This window comes from Plectropomus leopardus, chromosome 12 (assembly GCF_008729295.1).
Source record: "Plectropomus leopardus isolate mb chromosome 12, YSFRI_Pleo_2.0, whole genome shotgun sequence".
In the NCBI taxonomy this organism is placed as follows: Eukaryota; Metazoa; Chordata; class Actinopteri; order Perciformes; family Serranidae; genus Plectropomus; species Plectropomus leopardus.
Genome location: NC_056474.1, coordinates 33230152 through 33254161, shown reverse-complemented (window position 1 = coordinate 33254161; position 24010 = coordinate 33230152). Strand labels below are relative to the sequence as shown.

The 24010-nt window shown below is 40.9% G+C and overlaps 1 protein-coding gene across 1 annotated transcript in view; it reads right to left on the bottom strand.

The window, feature by feature from the left end:
- LOC121951252 (cadherin-18-like) overlaps positions 1-24010 on the bottom strand; it is a 106386-nt gene that overhangs the window by 29876 nt on the left and 52500 nt on the right. Inside the window, exons 4-9 of the mRNA XM_042497517.1 lie at positions 20772-20939; positions 20221-20408; positions 10951-11204; positions 6378-6514; positions 3771-3895; positions 247-361 (exon numbers count right to left, since the gene is read on the bottom strand). Coding sequence (XP_042353451.1) covers positions 247-361; positions 3771-3895; positions 6378-6514; positions 10951-11204; positions 20221-20408; positions 20772-20939 — 987 coding nt within the window. The remainder of the gene's footprint in view (positions 1-246; positions 362-3770; positions 3896-6377; positions 6515-10950; positions 11205-20220; positions 20409-20771; positions 20940-24010) is intronic.

Below are 24010 nucleotides of genomic sequence, written 5' to 3'. Positions count from 1 at the left end.
TTGAGATACCGCTGATAACATCTGATAGCTAATTTCAGTTGATAAGGGTGTGTGTTGTCACATGACAGGGCATTTGCATTTGTTTATCTAGCCATATCAATCTCTCAATTCTTAAAGAAGGCGATATGATTCTTGTGCATCTGTGAGTTGGTCCATAGTAGCTGTACAACAGCTGTATATGAACATAATATAAAAGCCCAATTTTCTATTCATGTTAAACAGCTTGTGTGCTCACTGAAGTCTTACCTCTGTTGTCCTTAACAGTAAAATTTGGATTAGCAGGAAGCTCAGCAGGCACATAGAAGGAAAACTTTCCATTTGCAAAGCTGTCCAGATCTGCTGCTCGGATAGTCTGAATCACCTGATGGAGATAAACAAAAGACGTAAAGGAATTTAAAAAAATAAAAGGAAACTAAGAAGACAAAATGCAAGAAGCATAAGAGATAACAACAAGGCTGAGAATTTGTTTTATTCCTCAGTGTGTGCAGAGCTGAGATCAAATCAGTAACCCTGTCTGATTTCTTTACAGTCCATTACTCAGACAATCAAGTTAACTGGCCATGATTTTCCTGTTTACACGACTGAAAGTGCATTGTTATAAAAAACCACATCCTTTACTGGCATTTAATGTTATTTCCAGAAAATCCTTTGTGTTAATGATAACATTGATGATTAAATGAACTGCAGTCAGCATCCTGTTGCTCCTGCTTACTTTTCATATTTACAAGTGAGCACCTGTTCATTGGCTAAAACCCTGACAGGACATGCATGAGACTGAAGGAGATTCGCTGGCATTGTGTTGATCAGATGCTGGAAAATACAGTCCAAGCATATTTAGAATAACGTGAGTCTCTGTAATGTTGCTGTATTTTTTTAGGACTATTGGCTTCATAATTAGCTTGGTATGTGCAAATTACATTTTTGAAAAAAAAAGTATACCTGATATGTTTGTTTTTGCTCCCATTTTTCACATTAGTAAATTAAAGATCTAAGACTTTTTTATACACACAAAAGGCTCATTTCTCTTAAATGTTTGGCTAAAATTTGCAAAAACCCATGTTGGACAGTACTTCCTCTTTTCCAAAGCAATCCATCCACATCCTGACAGGTATGGCAAATGAAGATGCTGATTAAACAGCATCATTACTACACAATTATGCCTTGGGAAAGTTGCAATAACAGACTACTCTAAAATGTGAAGTTTTGTCACACAACACAATGCCACAGATGTTGCAAGTTTTGCCACCAGAGCTGGAACCCGTGAACTCAATGTTCATTTTACTACCATAAGCCATCTTCAGTGTTTTTTCTGTAAATTTGTTGGTATAACTGGCCCCACAAGGGCAGACAAAGTGTATTCACACCAGCTGAGGGCATCCACATCCAGCGTCCTCACCGACAAGATCATCAGACACCAGCCATCTGATGAATGACTGCTGGAACAATTAGGTTGCACAACCAACTGTCAGAAACCATCTCAGGGAAGCTCAACTGCATGCTCAATGCCCTCATCGGGGTCTTGACCTAACAGCAGTTTGTCGTCGAAGTGCTCACCATCAATGGTGTCTGGCACTTTGGAGAGGTGTTTTCCTCAGGCATGTTTACACTGTGTGGGCAGACAGCGTGCATGACGTCAGCAACGATTCTAATGGTGATGTTGTAAACATAGTGCAGTGTTACGCATGTGTGTAAGCTAGTGATGCAGGTGGGTTTTTAATGGAAATTTGAATGCACAAATACTGTGCACTGATTCTTGAGATAAGAGACAACACGTGTCCTACATAATAAAGTGTTTTTATAATAAAAAATGAAAAAAGTTAATAATATTAAAACTTGTTAAACATGTTAATATAAAGGAATTGTGTATTAAAAAGATTGAGAGATTAATACGTTTTAGCAGAATTTAACATTTCGAATATTTTTGGACATTTTACACAAACTGTGTAAAATATTTCTGTGATCACGGCTTTTACATGTCAACACCATCATTACATTTTTTGAATTTTTCACTTTTGAAATAAAATTGGAGAATTTAGTTTAGACTGTTGAGGTAGCTAGAAACATCTAGCATACATATACATCTAAAAAAATCTATCTATGCATATATATACAGTAGATATATGTATGTGTGTGTATGTGTATGATGTATACATAAATATGTATTTATATTATATGTGTGACAAAATAAACAGTGACCCAGACAGAAGGACAGAATTTCTTAGAAAAGTCTTGTTGAGAGCAGTACAGAAAGCAGTGCGGCAAGCTAACACACCCCCAGATAGTCCTCTCGACCAAAGGAGCAGGTCTTGCAAGTGTGAAAGAAAGGGGAAAAACTAGCAAAAGACATTAAAGAGATATAAAGAAAACCAAGAAAGAGAAAATCAAGGAGCTAAAGAAAGAGAAAAAACAACTAAAAAAAAATCAAACATGGTGATGAGAGAAAGTTAAATAACTGTTAAATCAGATGTCACAAAAAAGAAGAAATAAAACACCAGTGAACTCCCCACAGACAGAAACTGACAAAATGATTTCAGGATGCCTACTGAGGAATCCTAAAATCAAGAAAGTCCCTCTCCCTCTCTTCTCCTATGCCGAGAGCTAAAGATGGAGACAAAACTGTTCGACCACTGAAACTATCAGGCAAGTATCGCCTCCTTCAACAAATCCCCCAATTTGGTTTGACATACAAGTTGATGAACAAGAAGAGTGCACCAAAAGAAAAAGACATTTTCTCCAGAGCATCAATCAGATTGTTCAGGAGTTTTTTGTGAACTCTTCACGAATGATAACAAGATAAAGCTGACACATCATCAGAAACAAATGGTGAGTACCAGATGGTAATATTTGTTAACCAGAAGGCCACAGCAAAGCTGAAATTTCAAATGAAAAGCCCCTAGATGGTAATATGATTAAATTTAAAGTTTTTTCCAAATTTACAGTTAACCCTAACCTCCACTTAAAACATCACACGCACACAAACACACACACACAAACACATACACACACACACACACACACACTACCCACATTTAAAAATAAAATTCTATCTTTACCGTGTTTAATGAAATGCTCAGTTTATTATTATCCAAACATATGGCTCAATTTGCTTCCTTATTCTATAGAGATTTTACAAATGGTGCAAAAAGACTTGGAGAGAGGATATCACCTTGTTTTACTCTAAAAGATGAGTCGAATCAGTCTGCAAACATATAATTAAATTCAACACAAGCAATCGGACAACAAGCTATAAAGCCTTTGGATTGCTTTGTAGAATATGCCATCCAGGCCTGCCCCCCAGGCCTGACTTTAGAGGCAAGCAGATCTCTATTTACCCAGTCAAAAACCTTTTGAAAGTCAACAAAACATGGGAAGGTGGATCTACCGTTACCAATCCTAGTTTTAACAATAGTGGTTACTGTGGTCAGGCTTGTCCCTTTCTAAATTCATTTTGTTCATCTATAAGATAGTCCTGTAAGGATCTATTAGGTGGCATTAGTGTTTTTTCCGATTGCATTTCAAAATTTGAAGGTTGCTACAGAGATTCTTGATCTGTAAACAGCAATGCATCTCTCTCTCTCACAAAGTAAAGTAATAAATAAAGCACTGAAAAAAATGTGATTGAAGGACCACTGCATATACCACGTAAAATTAGAAAGCTAATATGAAAAGATGATAATTGAGTTAATGCACTTTTTAGTAGCTGAGAGTTTGAGAAAAATATTAAGGCAATCCATATTATGTTCTCCTTGGTTGGTGCATTAGCAACCCACCTGTCCATTTTTGGTGCCCTCACACACTATGAGCGCACTGCTGCTGCCAGAGATGGCAGGAATGTTGTCATTGATGTCCAGGACCTGGATGGTGACTGGGACGTGGCTCACCATACGAGGGTTATCTGAAAATTTACACAAGAAAAGGTTTAAGAAGCTGCAGTATATTTGTTTTTTAACTCTTTTCCCACCAGAGTATTTCTATTAAGTTGCCAGCCAGTGCCACAATTTTGGTCATATTTACTAATCTTTCAAGACATCCAGAATATTTTGTGTTTTGAATATAAAAATGGATAAATCAAGATAAAGAGCAGATCTTCAGCTTTCATACTCAAAAAAACATTTTAATGTAGCTTCTTCATTCCTTTTTTTAAATCAACATTTGAATTTGTGCATTTCCAAACAAACAAACAAACAAACAAAAAAAACTTTTCAGACAAAGAAAAGAAAAGAAAGTAATTTTCAAGAGCAAAGTCAGTTTCCTTCTTACATTTTTTTTCTTTGTTTTGGAATTGTACAAAAAATAATATTCTGTTTGAGTTATAGTGGAAGATTCCCCAAAATGTCAGAAAGCACCACAGCTACAGAACAAACTACAAACAACAAACTAAGTAGGCCTAATGGCTTTGTTGCAAACTGCATATTTACATGTTGTTCTGCTTGTTGTGAGTTGGAGGTAGTCAAACATCAGATATCAATTTATTCTTTCAACATGACCGAGCTGGAAACTCACTACACATGAGCTCACACCGTGAACAGCGTTTCCTATCATCACACAGACACCTGGCGCAGCAGGAGGAGAGAGGGGGGAGAGAGGCTGGCCTGATGATTGATTGATTGATGACCACTTACAGCAGTGTTTTGCTGTTACTCTGAAGAGCAGGCACGGGACTAAATGACAATGTATTTCCTCCTTGTTTCCCTGATGATCTAAATAGATCGCTAAATGTGTCTCTTGTTGCTTTTTCAATACAATGCCGCTAAGAGGGTCAGAAAAGCTGCTAAATAGCAATAAAGTCGGCACGTTAGTAGTCCTCTCCTCCAGTCACCCTGGGACCTGAGATCGTCTTGCTCGGTTGGAAAAGTTGTTTTGCACATCTATAACAGTATGCCCTATACTATAACAGTGAAAACACAGATTAACGGAAAAGCTCGTCAATGGCGGAGGAAGAGTGAAAAGAAGAGACAGATTCGTTGTTTTTCACTTCTGACACAGTATTGGCACTGTTTTTTTTTAATTTAAATATTACTTTTTGGGGCATTTTCCCTTTATTGATAGGACAGTCTGAGATTGACAGGAAAAGTGGGAGAGGGCCACAGGCCGGACTTTTTTTTATATTTGCAATGTCTCCAAGGACTTGTTTTTGCTCAACTGTAAACACAGAAACTCTAATCATTTTGTCCATATTTGTGCACGTTTTCTGAAAGCAGTACCACCAGAGACCATGAAGCCTGTGTGACATAGTTCAAGTGAGATACGACCGTAGGCGATGACGAGAAGATCTTGATTGCTTTAACACTACATGTCACATTCACCCATTCACACTCACATTCACACTTTCAAACAAAGTGCCACCTGCTACTCAGTATCCATTCACACACACTCACACTCCGATGGCGCAGCATCGGGAGCAATTCGGGGTTCAGTGTCTTGCCCAAGGATTCTTTGACATGTTGGCTGGAGGAGCCAGGGATTAGAGGATGACCCGTGGCTCAGAGGCTGTGGAATGACATGATAACCCTTTATACACAAAGCGTCATTCATCCCTACAACAGGAAATACTTACCTTATATATACCTTACCTGATATAAAGTGTGCGCTACACACGCAAACATTCCTAATATATAGGCTACTTTGTACTGCATGACACGAAACTCATTAGTTAAATTGTGGTTTTTCAGGTCCTGCACATGGCTGTTGGTCATTATTAACTTATTCCAGTACCTTTCACGATCCTAGAGAGTGAGTGACCTGACATTCAGAGAGACTTGAATCATCTTCCTCCATTGTGGAAAACAAGCCAACAAAATCTAGCAGCTAGCGCTAGCCAACAACTATGAAGAACTGTATTGCCCCTCACAACAAACAAAAAAAGTCATACTGTTCGCTAACAGTCAAAGGGTCTATATAACCCTTTTGCTATTGACTGGTTCCTTTGCTGGTCAAGACTTAAAGACTGGCTTCTAAAGCATTCTCTTCACTGTTTGACAGGTTTATAGAACACTTAAACACACATAAACACAATTAAAAAAAAAAAAAGTCATTTGATTTTCGTTTCAGTTATGTCAGATGCTCTTGTCCAAAAAACCTTAGAATACGTGCATTCAACATTTCCAGCCTCCACAGGAACAAGAGCCAGAACAACTGACAACATTGGAAGTGGAACCCTCACATGCAAACAACCACAAATGTGTGTGCTCAGTGGAACAGTGTAGGTACACAGATTACCTTAAGGACACACACAGTGGTACATGGATGGATGGACAGACAGCTTTTTAAAGGTTAGCTGGAGGGACAGATAAATGGATGTCATGCTGAAGGATAGATTTGCAGAAAAAACAGATAGTTTGGTGGTTTGATCTGGTCTGCTTTTGCTATGAACTTACCAACCTCTGCTGCCATCACGGTGATGTTGTGCCATGCAGTCTCCTCCCGGTCTAGAACTTGAGTAGTCCTGATGATGCCACTGTCCACCCCAATAGTGAAATACAAAGGCTTTTCCTCTTTGTTTTCAATGAAGTACCTGTGATGCAGAATAAAATGGACTTAAGAGACAAAGTCGAGTTAATTCTTTTTATAAAACCTATCACAAATCACTGTTTGCCTCAGAGGGCTTTACAGCATATGACATCCCTCTGTCTCTAGACCGTCACATCGACTAAGGAAAAATTCCCAAAAATCCCTGTTACGGGGGAAAGAAAATGGTAGAAACCTCAGGAAGGAAGCTGAGGAGGGATCCCTTTTCCAGGACGGACAGACATGCAATAGATGTTGTAAATAACAATTAAATTACAGTAATGACATAAAGAAAAGACAAAGAGAGAGAGAAAGAGAGAGAGGAATAGAGAGGGTGAGAGAGGCAAGCTTCAGATTACAAACTGGACGACCTCCGTGCTGCATCAGTTTCAGGATATTTAACAGGATATCAAAGACATTAATATTCTTTTTCTCACTGAAAAAAGGGATATTATTGTCAAATCCTACACCAAAACAGCACCATTCGACCAGGCATCTATATGCTGACCTGGCCAACATGTTCCCATCCCAACTCGTCACATGTTGCTGCTTTGTAGTGGACTTCCACGTCTATATATTATGCTTTAGGTATCCTTCTGCGTCTGCTATTTACATTCCAGGATGTCGCTACAATTAGGCAGCATGTAGTTATGTTTTGGGAACAAAAGTACATGGCAACCAATGGTGGGAGGTCAATAAATGCTTATGCTGGCGCATCCGCATGAAATGAATTAAGATGGGATGAAGTTGAAACGCTGCCGGTAACAACGCAATATATGGAGTGGGAGGATGCCTATAGCATGGGCAGGATGGGGTGAGGATTAGGTCCAACAAATCACAGACTTTCTTGTGGGAGTGCAGTGTTCACCCCTGTGGCTGATGCATACATTTTGATGGGCAGAGGGTTGTCATATGCCACTTTTAAACACTGCAAAAAGGAAAGAATAAAACCAATCCCACATGACAGGGGGCTCTAGCCTCAATACTTTGCACCACTGTTGGAAGCCAGACCACTTTTCCTTATATAAGGCAGAGATGGATCATTCTCTCACTGCCTGAAATTTAGTAATTCCTGCATACCATGGTGCTAAGCAGCAACCTTGTGCCTCCAGAATGACCATTCAATGACCTTGTCTCATCCCCTCCAACAGGAGGGTGATGAGGCTATTGGCTATCAGGTAATTTGCTATTTTAAACATCACTCTCAGCCCAGAATTTAAATAAAGTATTTCACTTAATAAAGGCCTTCATGTAAAACTGTTTTATCCCTGCAGTAGAAAGACACAAACAGTTTTAAAAATTGCTGCTGCATGATCAAAGAAAACAAAGAAAAATTAAAGCTGCAAGCAGTGATGAACACGCCCTCTCACCCCCACGCAAGTTGAGGCTACTGGCAGGACTCTGAGTGATGCAATCATCCATTTCAGTGAAAGTCAGAAAAAGTATGCAGAGAGTTTGGACCCTTGAGTGAGATATTTCACATGGTGAATTACTTCCTTTGGACACACAAAATCTATGTCATCTTGGTCTACATCATTTGTAGACCAAAACATGTAAATTTCATGAAAATCAAAGATAGTTGTGGTACGAGGCATACTTCCTGTTGCCAGTGGGTGGCTCAGTGAGTATCATAGTTAAAAAAACTAAAAAAACTTAAAAAAACCTGACAACAACTGTGAAATTTGGGGCCAATCGGTCGATGCAAAGAGAAGTTACAAGAACTTCTTGAAGAGAAGAAATACATTGTCATTTAGTCCCGTGCCTGCTCTTCAGAGTAACAGCAAAACACTGCTGTAAGTGGTCATCAATCAATCAATCATCAGGCCAGCCTCTCTCCCCCCTCTCTCCTCCTGCTTCTTCAAGAACCTTTTTGGTGGCCACCACTGGGTCTCCATGACAACAGCGTTCATTGAAAACCTATACTCGAGAGGGAGGCATCATTAAGGTCTTAGAGGTTTTGTCACCAGCTTTGAAGTCAATCAGATAAACTCAGTGGGAGCAGTCCATCAAAGAAGAAAGCATGTAATTTCCATGACATTTCATATTGCCAGTAGGGGGGCGCTATAAATAATGGTAACAGTTGTCATATAGATGTGTTCAGGGCAAGACTGTCATCAAACATGTGAAGTTTGGTGAAGATTAGACCGTGTCCCTCAGAGTTATAAACTACTTCCTGGTTAATGGCGAGACATGGAAATGTTTGGCCCAGTAAGGGCCACACGGTGTGATGAAAACAACCCCTGAAAATGTCCAAAAATACACCAAAATTACAACTTCAAATCAAAATGGCCGACTTCCTGTTGGAATTATGGTATGGCGCCAAGAGACTTTTTGTAGGTCTTGGGGTGTTGCACAGGCCCCCAAAGTTTTGTAGCTCTCGGTGAAATGTACCACAGGGGCTGCTTCGTTGAAAACTGTAGGGGGCGCTACAGAGCCATTTTGGCATATCAGTGCAGAAGAAAATCATATCAGATATCACATTTTAGGACTTCTGATGTATGTGCCACGTTTGGTGAGTTTTGGTGCATGCTTTGCCCCTCAAAACGTGCTTCCAGTTTTATGCTGAATAATGTGTAATTTTGTCAACAGCGTTTGATGAAAACTCAAACGTTTAATTTCTGTGTATCATGAAGGTCTTTAAAGTATTCTAATTATATATGAGGTTAATTGAGTGAGAGTAAAAAAAGTAACTTCCTGCTACCAATAGGTGGCGCTATGACTATCATTCAAAATTGCACTGCAGATGTCTTCAGGAGTAGAATCTTATCAAATCTGTGAAATTTTGTAAAGATCTGACCATCTGGGGCGAAGTTACAACAGTTTTTGATGTCATGTCAAAACATCGAAATTGTCCACCCCACCATGGTAACGCCTTTCACCGAAAACTCTCAATATTCATTTTCAATCATTATCAACGTCTTAAAGATTTTTTGAGACCATTTTGAGATCAATCCAGTCAACCTGCTAGGAGCTGGACATCTTACTGTAAAACTTTGCCTTTCTTGTGCCAATAGGTGGTGCTCTCATTATCGCTTAAAATTGTCACATAGATGTGTTCATGGCGGGTCTCCTATCAAACATTTGAAGTTTGGGTCTTATTGGACCATTTACAGCAGAGTTACATACCACTTCCTGTTTACTTCCTGGTTCATAGCAGAACATGCAAATTAGATGCCTCATACAGATCATACGCTGTGATAAAAAACTCATGATTCAAATGACTTTTACTGTCAAAGGTCTTATGAAGGCAGCCATAAAATCTGAAGTCAATCTGATAAAAGCTCTAGGACAAGTTTGAAAAATTATGGCCCCTGAAAATGACCAAAATTAAAACTTCAAATCAAAATGGCCGACTTCCTGTTGGTTTTACGGTATGGCCCCAAGAGACTCTTTTGTAGGTCTTGGGGTGTTACACAGGCCTCCGAAGTTTCACAGCTCTAAGTAAAACGTGCTGTGGGGGCTGCTTCATTGAAAATCAGTAAGGGGCGCCACTGATACATTTCCCCCCACCCACGCACAAGACCATTGAAATATCACATTTTTGACCAGACCTGATAATTTTGCAAGTTTCATGACTTTTTGAATATGTTAAAGCCCTCAAAAAGACAATTCATTTGAGAGAATAATAATAATAATAATTCCTCAAGAGGGTCCAAGTACCGTTCATTGCTCGGGCCCTAATAATAATAATTCCTTCAGTTTTAAGAGGGTCCTCGCACCGTTGGTGCTCAGGCCGGCTGGCGTGCAATAAGAAATTTCTAAAGTACAGCCTCTAGGTCAAGCAACACCCCCACGAGCCAGAGCAACTGTGATATAAATTACATCATTTGGCAGAGTTTCTCGAGGGGTTGGGGTTGATGGAGAAAAGGTTACCACAGTTGATCTACAAACACTACCCACATTGTTTTGATACAAAGCTGGTTGAAACAATCAGTGCATCCAGCTCATTCTCATTCAGAACTCTTCACATACTGTCCACTCTGTCAGTGCTTTCGGCGTACGAGCGTGATGCCATCTCATGGAGCTACGCAGTTCGCCTCCTGTGTGGATACAATTTTTTTTTTTTATACATCTTATCATGTGCCTCTTCTGCCTAAACCAAACCATCCATGACTTTTTTGCCTAATCCTAATTCTCCCTGATGGCCTGCGCTGGCTGCCATGTACTGTTGCCTAAACATAATGACCGTGCTGCTTCATCCCACCATGTGCATTTGTTGACATCATGATAACGGCTCCTGGAACGTAAACAGCTGAGGCAGAAGGACACCTAAAACATCATAAATTGACACAGAAGGTCACTAACAGAGCGGCGCCATGTGATGAGTTGGGATGAAAACATGTTGGTGCATCCCCATGGCAAGCTATTATATATATATAGATACTTAGATATACACACACAGTCTAAAAATCATACACTCAATACATGAACTATTTCCTTTACCTTACAGCACTATTGGTGCTATCAGGATCCACAGCAGTTACAGTCCCAACCTGATTGCCAGCAGGTGAGTTTTCATACATGTCCATAATGTAGTAATCCATGGAGAAGACAGGAGGTTCATCCACATCCCCGACAATGACTCGCAGTGATGTTGAATCCTTAAACGGCCCCAGGTGGGAGAAGTGGGAATCTGGTTGAGTGTTGGAGCCTTCAATGTTGAGTGTGTGAACTTTTCTCTTCTCGTAGTTCAGATGCTGAGGAGGAGAGAAAGTACAGTTTTACTACTAAAGACATGTTTCAAAGATGACAATATCAAATGAAAAAAATGCATCTTTATAAAATTCATTATAAATGAATGCAGCACACACTGAGACTCAGGTAATGATGACAATGCAAAGTACTGAATGTTTCCTTTTACTTTGGAACAAATGGAAAGTGAAAATATTTCTCACAACACCCATTACACTCATATGGGGCCAACCAAGCATCATGGAGTCAAAGAAAAAACATTGAAATCAGTGTGTATGGTATGATGAATCAAGTGAATTGACTGATAAACAGTCCACATGGTAGCAAGTCCAGTGATTGGTAAGGTGAAAAAAATATTTAAGAGGAGCTAGGGAGATGAAATTTGGATGACAGGGTGGGATTGACATGCTAGGATACACAACCTCTAAATATGTTGCACGCGCTCTAACAACTGGGCTCACTCAAGTTGTACTCATTGGAGTGTAGTGGTTTAAATAGGAGATGTATTAATTAATTAGCAATTAATTAAAATTAATTAATTAATAAATCAATACCAAAATACGTAGTTATAACTCATAACACAAAATTCTGACTCAGAAACATGAATTGTTATAAAGATGAAGTGGAGTAATGGAACTCTCAACTTTGGCTATCAGGAACAATAAGTTTACATTAAAAATTAGAGTTTAAAACCTCAGAGCACCACTCATTAAAATAGAAAGGTTGATAGCCCATTTTGCCTAGCAGATGAAAATTTAATATCAAAGAAAAGTCAATGTCAAGCATCGATCAACAGTAGAGAGGCAACCTTTCCCATAAAACATGGAAGGAAAAGATAAAGAAGAGGCCTGATCAGAGAATAATCCATAATTGTATTAATGGGAGATCCTTACTTAGGTCTAACACTTCCTATGTGTCCCCATCATTCAAGAGCATCAACCCCAAAAAAGCACAAGAAAGATCGTTTCACCTTCCTCAGAAGTCTTGATGCCGGGGAAACAGTTCACTCTGGAAAGTTGCAGTGTGGCCTTTGTGAGGATACTGGATGGGCAGCTCGGTTACGCTCGAGCGGTTCTGGTGGCTGGCCTCGGTCGGTTTGAACGTTGCAAACTCGGCTTGAGTTTGTTTCCTCCATTATCTCTCTCTCATGAACAGCTGGATCATCTTCTGACACTTCATGTGGCTGAGATGAGATCGCGATGACAGCTTATCATGCTTTGAAGTCTCTCTGTTTCACAGTCTCTCTTGTGCAAAGTCCTCTGGTTCTAAATCGTCATTTAGAACGTGTTGGACGGGCTGTTTCCAAAGTTCTCTCTTTCAAGGTAGATAAACAGCAGCATAGGGCTGCAGCACAAGCAGCCCCCCCCCCCCCCCCCCCCCCCCCCCCCCCCCCCCCCCGATTGAGTAGTCCATCTAAAGCCCAAAGAGTCAAAAGACCCCAAAAGACCCAAGTCCTACGACTTCATTGGGGTTAGAACTCCAGTGAAAAAAGAGGTGTGGTGCTTGACCGTCGAAATGGGAAAAAATGCACTCCTCCCTTCTATCACTTCTACTGTTTTAACTGTCTAGATCTAATTTCTTCCAAAAGTGTTGATAAAGTTCACTACAGGCCTTCAAATCATCAATATTTGAAACCACGACGCTCTCCTCTGCTGATCGATACCAAACACTTATGAGAAAAACAAATAATTTTTTGGCAGATCATTAACTAAGGAAAACAGCATTAACCATGTTTAACAAACATAAGGAATATTTGTTTAAAATAAGCAAGTTTAATACCACGGTTAAAGGTTCTTAAAGATCCTATTTGAGTAAAGGTATACAAGTACTAGCATCAAAATACAAAAAAGTATGAAAGTACTTAATATGACCAAAGGTCTATCAACAAAACCTATGATTAGAAAATCACAAATTGCATGATTCCAAAACAATATAGCATTTGCAAACAGTGTAAAGGAAAGATAATTAAGGAGGAGGAGATTCATATCAAAATACAAGTCTGTACTAAGAGTCTTTCCATTCAGTGTGTCAGGTGGTTACAAAAGGTCACCCCCCTCCACACACACACAGGCACAGCTTGTGTTTGTGAGTTTGGCCTCAAAGTCAGCTTGTAAGCAAAGTTCCAGATCTGTAAGTATGAGACCTCCAGACAACATTTCAAAGTACGTGTTACTTTGAATATGAAAATCTGTTAATGTGGTCCTCTCTTACAGTCTGGAGATGTGCGGATATGTCACGTGTTGGTTGTGCAACAAAGACATAAATTGTCGGTTTCTCTAATGTAGAGATCTCCTGATGTCTCCTTGAGTCTTTGCAGGAGCTAAGTTGACAGCTGCTTGCCCCAAATGAGTCGTAAGTTAACTAAAACTGTTGGTCGGGCAATAAAATCTGTCGTAATTTAGTTGGCCATGGGGCCCGATTAGGCCCAGCTTGAAGGATTGACATGCTGCCACCACCCTGGGCCGGTTGCATTGTGCGCCAGGCAGCAGACAAGAGTGGGGCCCTTCTTCCGTCCCGTCGCTCACGTCTTCCGTCTGTCTCGACGCGCCGAGCCGCGCTGAGCTCTGGTTCTGGCTCTATCTCCTTGGCAATTGGAACGGAATCTCCTTCTTTTACAACAATCACCTGTCCCATCCTCAGGACATCAACCTGCTCACTGACGCGGCTCCGTCTGCAGGTTTTGGGGGTTTTTACGATGGAAGATGGTTCCTAGGCAAATGGCCCCCAGAGTTGGAAGGAGACTGCCAGGTCACTTCATCTGCTCTCTTTGAGATCTACCCCATCATTGCCGCAGCCATGTTATGGGGCCACAATAATTTGAGTCGCAAATCTGTCCTCATCTACTCAGACAATCTCGCAGTAGTCGATATCATAAATAAAGGTTGCTCCAACTCCCCATCTATCATGCCTTTCTTGCGTCGTTTAACCTGGCACTCTTTCAATCACCACTATATCCTCTGTGCAGCTCACGTCCCGGGCCATTTCAACGCCATAGCTGACTCACTGTCTCGTTTCTCTTTTCAGAAGTTCAGAAGTCCCTCATGCAGACGCACACCCGACTCCTGTTCCTCCATATTCAGCCTTGACTTTCAACATCTAAACCGAGCTTTCATACCCCTGATCTTGGAATCTCAGAAAACCATCAATAGTCTGTCCCCAGCAACTTTCTCTTCATATTGGTCTGCCTGGAATTGTTTCTACAACTTTCACACTATGCATAACATAACTTTTCCTTCTTTTGATCTCATCACCTTAACCTGCCTCAGTCTACCTCAGCGGCATTTCGTTCATCTCTAAACTCCTAACTGGTAGTCCCGGTCCAGCTCATGGTCATCCCCAGATCACCTCACTGCTCAATCCTCGTAGACTCCCATTAACCACGGATCTGCTGTCACGCTGCATCCACACCATCTGCTCCGGATATAGCATACCCCACGTCAACCAAACACTAGAGGCCATGGTTATTCTCGCCTTCTTCGGTTTCCTCAGATGCTCAGAATTCACTGCTTCAATCCTTCGATACGATCCACGTCAGCACGCCTGCCTCTCGGACCTTTCTTTTTTCTCCAACGACACCATAGTTTATTATTTGAAAAGAACCAAAACCGACCAATCTAGCCAACCCACTCCCGTCTTCTACTTCAACATTCAATCAGTTCTAAACCCCTTCCTTATTCTCTCCAACTACTTACATTTCCGGACGTCACAAAGCAAATTCCAAGATGACCCTCTGTTTGCATCTGAATCCGGCCAGATGGTTACCCGCTTCTGGTTCCACCAACACTTCAGTCAGGTCCTGTCATTGTCAGGCATCTCTCCCGTGCATTACTCCGGACATTCTTTCAGAATCGGAGCTGCCACCTCGGCTCCCCGCATCTGTATACTGGAACACTTTATTCAGATCATGGGCAGATGGTCCTCCCAAGCTTATCACCGTTACATCCGTTCCGACCTAAGAGATCTCAAATCGGCTTTTTCCTCTCTCATATAATGCATGCTTTTGGCGGTCCGTCATGCCCAGGACCCCCTGTAAGGGGATTCACCTAAAAATATCAATCATGAAACTTCCTGTTTCCAGTAGGGGTGGTATGCCGATAAGTGAAATGAGCAATGCAGATGTGTTAGGTCAGGAAACATCAAGCATGAGAAATTTGGGCAAGATTGGACAATGTCTGGTCTGAGTTACAACAACTTCCTGTTCCATAGAAAACATTGAAGTTATAAACCTAGCCACGCCCACATGGTGTGACAAAAGCTCAGAAACTGAATAACTTTCGATGTCCCAGATTCTTTCATTTCAGTGAAAGACAAAACAAGCAGGCGGAGGGTTTCGATCCCTCAGTTAGATATTTCATATGTGGTAATACTTTCTGTGACCACTGGGTGGTGTTAGAGACCAGACAACATGTACAACATCTTACTCTACATCAGCTGTAGACCAAACCATGTTTTAGTACTGGTGTCATGTAAGTGTGTTCAGGGTGGGACTGTAACCCAACGTGAAGTTTGGTGAAGCTTGGACAATGTCCCTCAGACTTATAAACTACTTCCTATTTATAGCCTGGTTCATGGTGAGATATGGAAATGTTTGGCCCATCAACGCCAACACGGTGTGACAAAAACTCACAAATTTAACAACTTTTGGTGTCCCAGGCCTTCTGAGAAGATGTTTAAATTTTGAAGTCAATCAAATGAAATCTGTAGGACTAGTTCGAAAAAATAGGATCTTAAAGGCAAAAAACGTACCAAAATAGCATTTTCAATTAACATCCTAATGGGGATTAAAGAATGGCTCCTAGAGACTTTTTCGTTTGTCTCAGTTTCCTGAGTTGTTCCACAAGTTGGGGTTACTGGCGTGATTTCCACTGTCCCAATCGTTAATTTTAGTGAAAGTCAGAAAATGCATGCAGAGAGTGTAAGGGGATGCACTTAAAAACATAAATCATGTGACTTCCTGTTTCCGGTAGGTGGCAGTATGCTGATAAGTCAACTGAGCCAAGCAGATGTGATCAGGTGGGGACTCTCATCAAGCATGAGTAGTTTGGGGCAGATTGGACAATGTCTGACTGAGTTATTACAACGTCCTGTTTCATGGTGAAACATCGAAGTTGAAAACCTAGCGACACCCACAGGGTATGATGAAAGCTCAGAAATTGGAAAGGTTTTGATGTCCCATGGTCTTTCCTTTCGGTGAAAGTCGGAATAAGCAGGCAGAGAGTTTCAATCCTTCAGTTAGATATTTCATGTGGAGTAATACTTCCTGTGGCCACTAGGTGGCGATATAGACCACACAAAATGTAAGTCATCTTGGTCTACAAAATTTGTACACCAAACCATGTAAATGTCATGTAAATTAAAGTATAGTTTTGTTAAGAGACTGACTTCCTTTTGCCAGTTGGTGGTGCTGTGAGTATCATACTTAATTGACAATTTGATGTGTTCAGGGCTGCACCTTGATCACACCGCTAAAATTTGGGGCCAATCATTTGAAGCAAGGTTAAGTTACAGCAATTTTCTGTTTGGCATTGAAGACAATGCTGCTATGGCAACGATGTCCATGATAAACCTTTGAAATCACAAGGAGGAATCATCAAGGTCTCAAAGCTTTTCTTACCAAGTTTGAGCTGAATATGGTCAACCTGTAAGGAGGTGCACATCAAAATATAAAACATATAGCTTCCTGTCTCCAGTAGGTGGCACTATAATCATAACTCAATAGAGTGATGCAGATGTGTTCAGGTCAGGACTCTTATCAAGCATGAGAAAATTTGGGCAGATCGGGCGATGTTTGGCTGAGTTACAAAAACTTCCTGTTTCATGGTGAAATATCAAAGTTAGAAATCAAGCCATGCCCACATGGTGTGACAAAAACTTGAATTTGAACTCGAAACTCTCGAACTTGAGGAATTTAAAATCCTCCACCTTACTTACAAAACTCTAAATGGTCAAGCTTCATCCTATCTGTCGCAGCTCATAGTTCCTTACCAACCCTCAAGATCACTGCACTCTGAAAACTCAGGGTTACTCAACTCAGGGAGGCAGACACCATTTCCACTTTTAAGGGTAGACTCAAGATCTTCCTCTTTGATAAAGCTTATAATTAGGGCTGGCTAAGGTTGCCTGGACCAGCCCCTGATTAAGCTGACATAGGTTGCCTGCATAGGGTCTTCCAGGGAACTTTCCATGACACACTGAGATAATTTTTCCTTCTCTACTCCCTCCATCTGAAAAAGCTTGTGTCTGGTTACTGCATTATGTTAACTCCGTTGCCTCTCCAGAGCGTTCCTGCTCCCTTGTTTCCTAATTTTCCCGGATCCTGGCTGCAATCTTGGCTGTGCCTGACAGTGGTGATAGCTGTACTGGTGCTGTGAACCTGCCTTTGGTCGTGCTCGTGCTGTGACTACACTGATACTGTAACCCTGGCTCGCCCTGATCGTGGTCTTGGTTTTGCCATTGCTGTGATTCTGTCTGAAGCTACGCCTGTGCCGCAGGTCCTGGTTGCGCCGATGCCATGATCGTGCTTGACGCAACCTTCTATTGCCATTATTATGAGCCGTGCCTCCACTATCAATATACGCATGAGACTCTTATCAACACCCACAATATTATCATAGAGTGCATTTCGTAGTTTTACACCTATCATTATTGTAATATCACCTGTGTTTGTTACCATTATTGCTGTGCATCTCTCCCCCCTCTCCCCCTCTCTTTTCTTCTCTGTCTTTCTCTTTCCCTGTTGTTATAATTATAATTCAATTGATATTTACGACATCTATTGCACAACTGTCTGTCCTGGAAGAGGGATCCCTCATCATCCTCTGCCGCTCTTCCTGAGGTTTCTTCCTATTTTTCCCCCCATTACAGGGGTTCTTATTCGGTTTCAGTTTTTCCTTAGGTGATGTGAGGGTCTAAGGGCAGAGGGATGTCATATGTTGTAAAGCCCTCTGAGACAAACCGTGTTTTGTGAAAATGGACTTTATAAATAAAATTGACTTGACTTGATTAGGATGCCTCCTGGACGCCTGCTGTTGGAGGTGTTCCGGGCACATACCACTGGTAGGAGGCCCCAGGGCAGACCCAGAACATCCTGGAAGGATTACATATCTCGTCTGGCCTGGGAACGCCTTGGGGTCCCCCAGGACGAGCTCGATTGCTATGCTGGGGAGAGGGATGTCTGGAATGTTATGCTCCGCCTGTTGCCCCCACAACCTGGCCCCAGATAAGCGGAAGAAAATGGATAGATGGATGGATATTATTGTTCTTTTGCTTTTTTTTCTGACACAAGTTACTCTTTTATTTAGCTGGTAAAACAACCACTGCACTACAATATTTTTTAAAAATTATGGTAATTTCATGCATTGATTGTGAACAACATGCAATTTCTCAAAGTTGTATTTCATATGTGTCTAACTGAGCTAAATTTAGTTCTCAATAAACACATTCTGTGTAAACTGTTAAATCACATCTGACAAAGAACACACCAAGGGACTCAGCAGGTGGTACTTCACCTAAATTTCAAATTCTAGCTGTCATAAGTTTAAGTAAATCATTTTGAAAATGAGATAGCGATGTGTACCTCCGATTCGTGGTTAACATGAATTTACGGAATTCTTACCTTAAAGGTATACTTTGCAGCAGTTTCCTTAAAACAATGTCGACACGTACTGCACAATCCTACTCAGTTATAGTTAGGAGCCGCTCTCACACATGCATTGTTTAGGTCGGCCCAATCGAACTCTGGTGCAGTCCATTTGTGACGTGAAAACAGGCTCCCGTGGTTCACTTTGTTTCACTTTCAAACTGTATCATTTGTTGAGAGTGGTACATACAAACAATAACGAATGCAAAGACCACCACCAGGAACAACACGTGTAGTTGTTGTGGCTCCACTGTGCGCATTTACTTGTCTTTACATCTTAGTTCTTTTTTTTCTGGTCAGGACTCGGGAGTCACGGAAACATGACGCTCCTCACTTCTTTATCTGGCTGGGAGTCATGGAAACATGACGCTTCGCCAGTGGTGTGGCCTTTGGACCAGAGAAAAAACAAAGGTGTTTAAAAGCGAACCGGACTAGCTGAGAAATGAAAAAATGTATAATTTTTGCAACTGGTGCGCACCAAGGGACTGCTCTTAAATACGTGAAAACTACCTCAGAATGTGGTGATGTATTGCTCTGCAGAGCAGTAATGGTTTTTTTTTAGTTTTTGTAATTTTACAGTCCAATAAACTGGATTAAGTGTGTTTCCTGCATTTTTCTGTATTACTCACACCTTGACACTGAATATAGTGTGACGCCACTCACAGAAGCTGTGAAAGGAGTATATTCAACCAATTTCAAACCAAAACGCAGAACATAAACTGCACCTGAAAATGTTAAATCTATAGCATGTGTTACCATGGTGATCTAGCCAGGTTAAAAAAGAGCCATCTTTGTATGATAGAAAACTCTGGCTTTAGACTCAACGTACCTCGCTAAGATACAAATCTTGCAGCAGACATCTTAACGCCAAAAATGCAAATACAATGAGGCAATATGCCAATGAGTGAATCTTGGATTTGCTTAACTTTCATGTTCTCTGGCGAGTGTGTTTACAAACAGTAACTGGCAATCCATAGTATACCTTTAACACATGGACTAACAGTGCACCAAGTTAGCCACTGAAAGGAGATAAACTCTGTCCATCCTGACACAAATCAGCATGTTGGAATACAGTGACATTTGCACAATGTGACTCGTGTGTTTCCACCACAAATTTGAACACATAGATTTGTCACTGTAGAATCTGTGGAGAATGAACAAAAGAATGAAAAAAAACATGCCTGCGATAAGGCTGATAAAAAGAACTGGTCAAACTGGACTTTCATGACTGTTATAAGAGACTGAGTGAAAGCTTCATGTTGTTCTAGCCCACTACAGTGTCCTTCACAGCCACACTTGAAAGTGCAGCTCACACTTGAAACACATTTCGTTTTTGCCCAAGCGTCAGTGTCGGCCTGTGTGCTGTGATCTCTGATTTATACCTGCTTGAGGGAAATGACTCCCTCCCTGCGGTCAGCATCAGTGCTGATGGTGAAGATGGCAGCTGCGTCGGCATTAGTTATGCTGTAGGACATCTCAGCATTAGGCCCTTCATCTTCATCACTGGCTCGGATCCGACCCACTGCCTTCCCCACTGGAGCCAGCTCTGGTACATACAGCTGGTAGCTCTCTGCAGCAGAGACACATTCCAGAAAATCCCTTCAGTTTGATATTAAACGTAAACCTAACCTAAACCTAAATAATAAGTGTGTTAGTGCTCACCTGAGAGGATCCTCAGTAGTGTGATAAAGGTATAGTCCCCATAATTTTATAAAATGAAATACCTATTTTCTTAGTTCATTGAAGGAAGACTTTCTCTCAGTCTGAGATTAGACTGAGATTAGAGCATGCGTCTACTTTTCTAGGTCACTTGACAAGAACAATGACAGCTGCCCTGCAGGATAAAAGTCAAGAAAAAGCTGAAGCATAAAGAAGATGCAACACTTGTTGACCTGCTGCTGAATAAGCAAACTGTATGAGAAGGATTCATTACTCTGTGGAAACTTTGGAGGGTTGTCGTTGACGTCAGTGAGGGTGATGTTGACCGTAGTGGATCCAGACAGTCCTCCAACAGAACCCGCCATGTCTTTGGCCTGGATCACCACAGCATAGTGGTCCTGTGTCTCACGGTCCAGGTTGGACATCGCTGTACGAATGATACCTGTGGTAAACATGAGGACAGGTCAAATGTGTCATTTAGAAAACATTGTTTGCTTACAGTCCTTGGTTGACCAAGGATTATTACATACGATTACAGTTTATTCATGTGTGTTCTGTGGTCAACCTTGTATTTATTGAGCTGGACTTTTGGTTTATTTGTCATTGAAATGTGGTTACACAGATTGTATTTTTGACGTTCTTTATTAAAACAAGACCAGTAAAAGTGTATCTCCAACCATTTTCATAAACCAAACCTCCACTCATGGGCAAAGATTTGTATGAGGGCCCATGTTAGACATTATTTAGAATTACTTCTCACATTCACATAAAAAACCAAAATCATTCACACACACAACTGAAATGCTCTCACACACAACTGAAATGCTCTTACACAAACAACTGAAATGATTACACTCACACACACAACTAAAAACCATACACAGACATGACTGAAAACATACATGCACAAAACTGAAAACCATTCACACACACAACTGAAATCATTACACTCACACACAACTGAAAACCATACATGCACACAACTGAAAACCATTCACACAAACAACTGAAAACCATACACACACAACTGAAAATGTCACAGACACACACACACATACACACACTGATAAAACAACAGAAAATTTCAGTTGAAACAGAACAAAGTAAGGCATAGTTATATTAGGGGAGCTGGTGGGACATTTTTCAGAATTACCTCTCACATTCACATATGAAACCAATATCATTTACACACACAACTGAAAACCACACACACACACAACTGAAATGCTTTCATGAACACAACTGAAAACCATTCACATACACAACTGAAATAATTACACTCACACACACAACTGAAAACCATACACGCACACAACTAAAAACCATTCAAAACACCAACTGAAAAGCATTCACACGCACAACTGAAACCATACACGCCTGCAACTGAAATGCTTTCAGAAACACAACTGAAAACCATTCACACACACAACTGAAAACCCTAACATACACATGCACTGGTGAAATGCTCCCATAAAAACAAAATTACAACTTAAATTTATTTAAGTTGTAATTTATCTAATTATTTAAATAACTTAAATTACAGCATGACAGAGAGTAAAACACTGTTCAATAAATGTGTTAATATTTCGAACCTCTCCCCAGATGATCTGAATGACTTGTTTCTCAGTGCTGACCTGTCTGGTTAGTGTGCTGCCAATAACCTTGTTTCACTGCGATGTTTTCAGTTATATATCCTATTTTTTTCATTGCGTGGGAAAATGGACGTGTGGCTTGAGCGTCAGTTGTGTTGTGGGAAGGATTTAAAGAAGGCTTTGTTCTTAAGTGTAAAGATAGGCTACTACTTATATATGAATGCTTCTCATGAAGGCCCTGTATTGTTTGCTGGTGATGAAAATAGCCCTGTTAAGTGTAAGGAATTCTGAGGGGCTATCTTCCTCTAGTATGGCATGTCAATATCAACGATTTTGGATCGTGGACTTCCGACACCAGGAGAAAAAGTAAGTAAATAGTCAGAATTTGAAGTCATTGATATATAGTGTGAGGTTTTCAGTTGTGCGTGTGTATGGTTTTCAGTTGTGTGTTTGTGTGTGTGAGGTTTTCAGTTGTTTGCGTGTATAGTTTTCAGTTGTGTGTGAATAGTTTTCAGTTGTGTGTGTGTATGGTTTTTAGTTATGTGTGTGAGTGTAATGATTTTAGTTGTGTGTGATATGTTTTCAGTTGTGTGTGTGTATGGTTTTCATTTGTGTGTGTGAGTGTAATAATTGCAGTTCTTTGTGTAAGAGCATTTCAGTTGTGTGTGTGTGTGTGTGGTGGTGGGGGGTTCATATGTGAATGTGAGAGGTAATTCTGTCTCTCATGGCCACTCATACCTAAACAAGGCCACCCACAGGCCTGATCTTATTCATGTGGCTCAGTCAGTTGACCATACAGGAAGTTGAGCAGCAAACTGACCACCTTTCTGCACACTTAATACACAAATGCCATGATGAAATTCCTCAAACAGAAAGCCTGCTCCACCTGAACTTCACGATAATGCCCTCACCCAGCACCCCCCTCTACTGATTGATGTCCTGCGATGACCTGATGGGACCTTAAAACTTGCTGTGTTACATTTACATAATAAAATAATGGATGCATGTGACTTGCTGCTATTTTTTTGCTATTGTTTTACAAAAAGCTCATAGAAAGACTGTACACTCTCACTTTGAAATATGGCAAAAATTATATCATCAGCAACCAATCACCTGCTTTCTGAAAACAGCCAAAAGATACACACATTTATATCAAACACCTTTTTATGCCTGGTGTGTTTAGATTTGGGTGTGTGTGTAATGTCCTGATAATGTAGCTGTGTGGAGTGACCTCAAGTTTTGGCCTGGAGGAGTGAGGACAGTCAGCATGACCTCACTTTGCAAAACATCCACACCAAGAAGGTCTGAACCTAATGCTAACACGGACAAAATTATCACAACACACACACACACACACACACACACACACACACACACACACACAGCTCCCACATGAGATGCAGACAGTGTTTGGCCTGCAGGCTCTGCTCCTCTGCATTACTTGCTTCAGAGGCGAACAAAGCAGAGAGCCATCTGGTCTCATCTGCCCCTTTAGACTGAGCAGAGAGACACAGTGCAGGCTGAACAGGACAGGACAGGACAGGACAGGACACATTCTGCACCTGCATCACAGAGAATCATCAGAGGAGAGAAGATAGCAAGATAGAGGGCAAAAGGAAGTAAAGAGAGTTTAAAATGAATAGAGGAGAATGGCATCAGAGAGCAGAGACCACCACAGGGACAGGAGTAGCTCTGTCTCTGTGTTACAGGGATGCAGGCAGAGCTGAACTGTCTGGGATACAATCAAGAAAATCAGATGCCTGGAATTACTTTTCACTTGGTTTCTGGATTTTTTTGATGGAAAATACTGATTTTTTTGTGCCACTGTTGAATTTGATTGGAGAGGACATACTGAGATGTCTCTGTCTGACAGTAGTGCAATCCTTTTGACAGAATGACACTAAACTGGCTTCCACCAGCA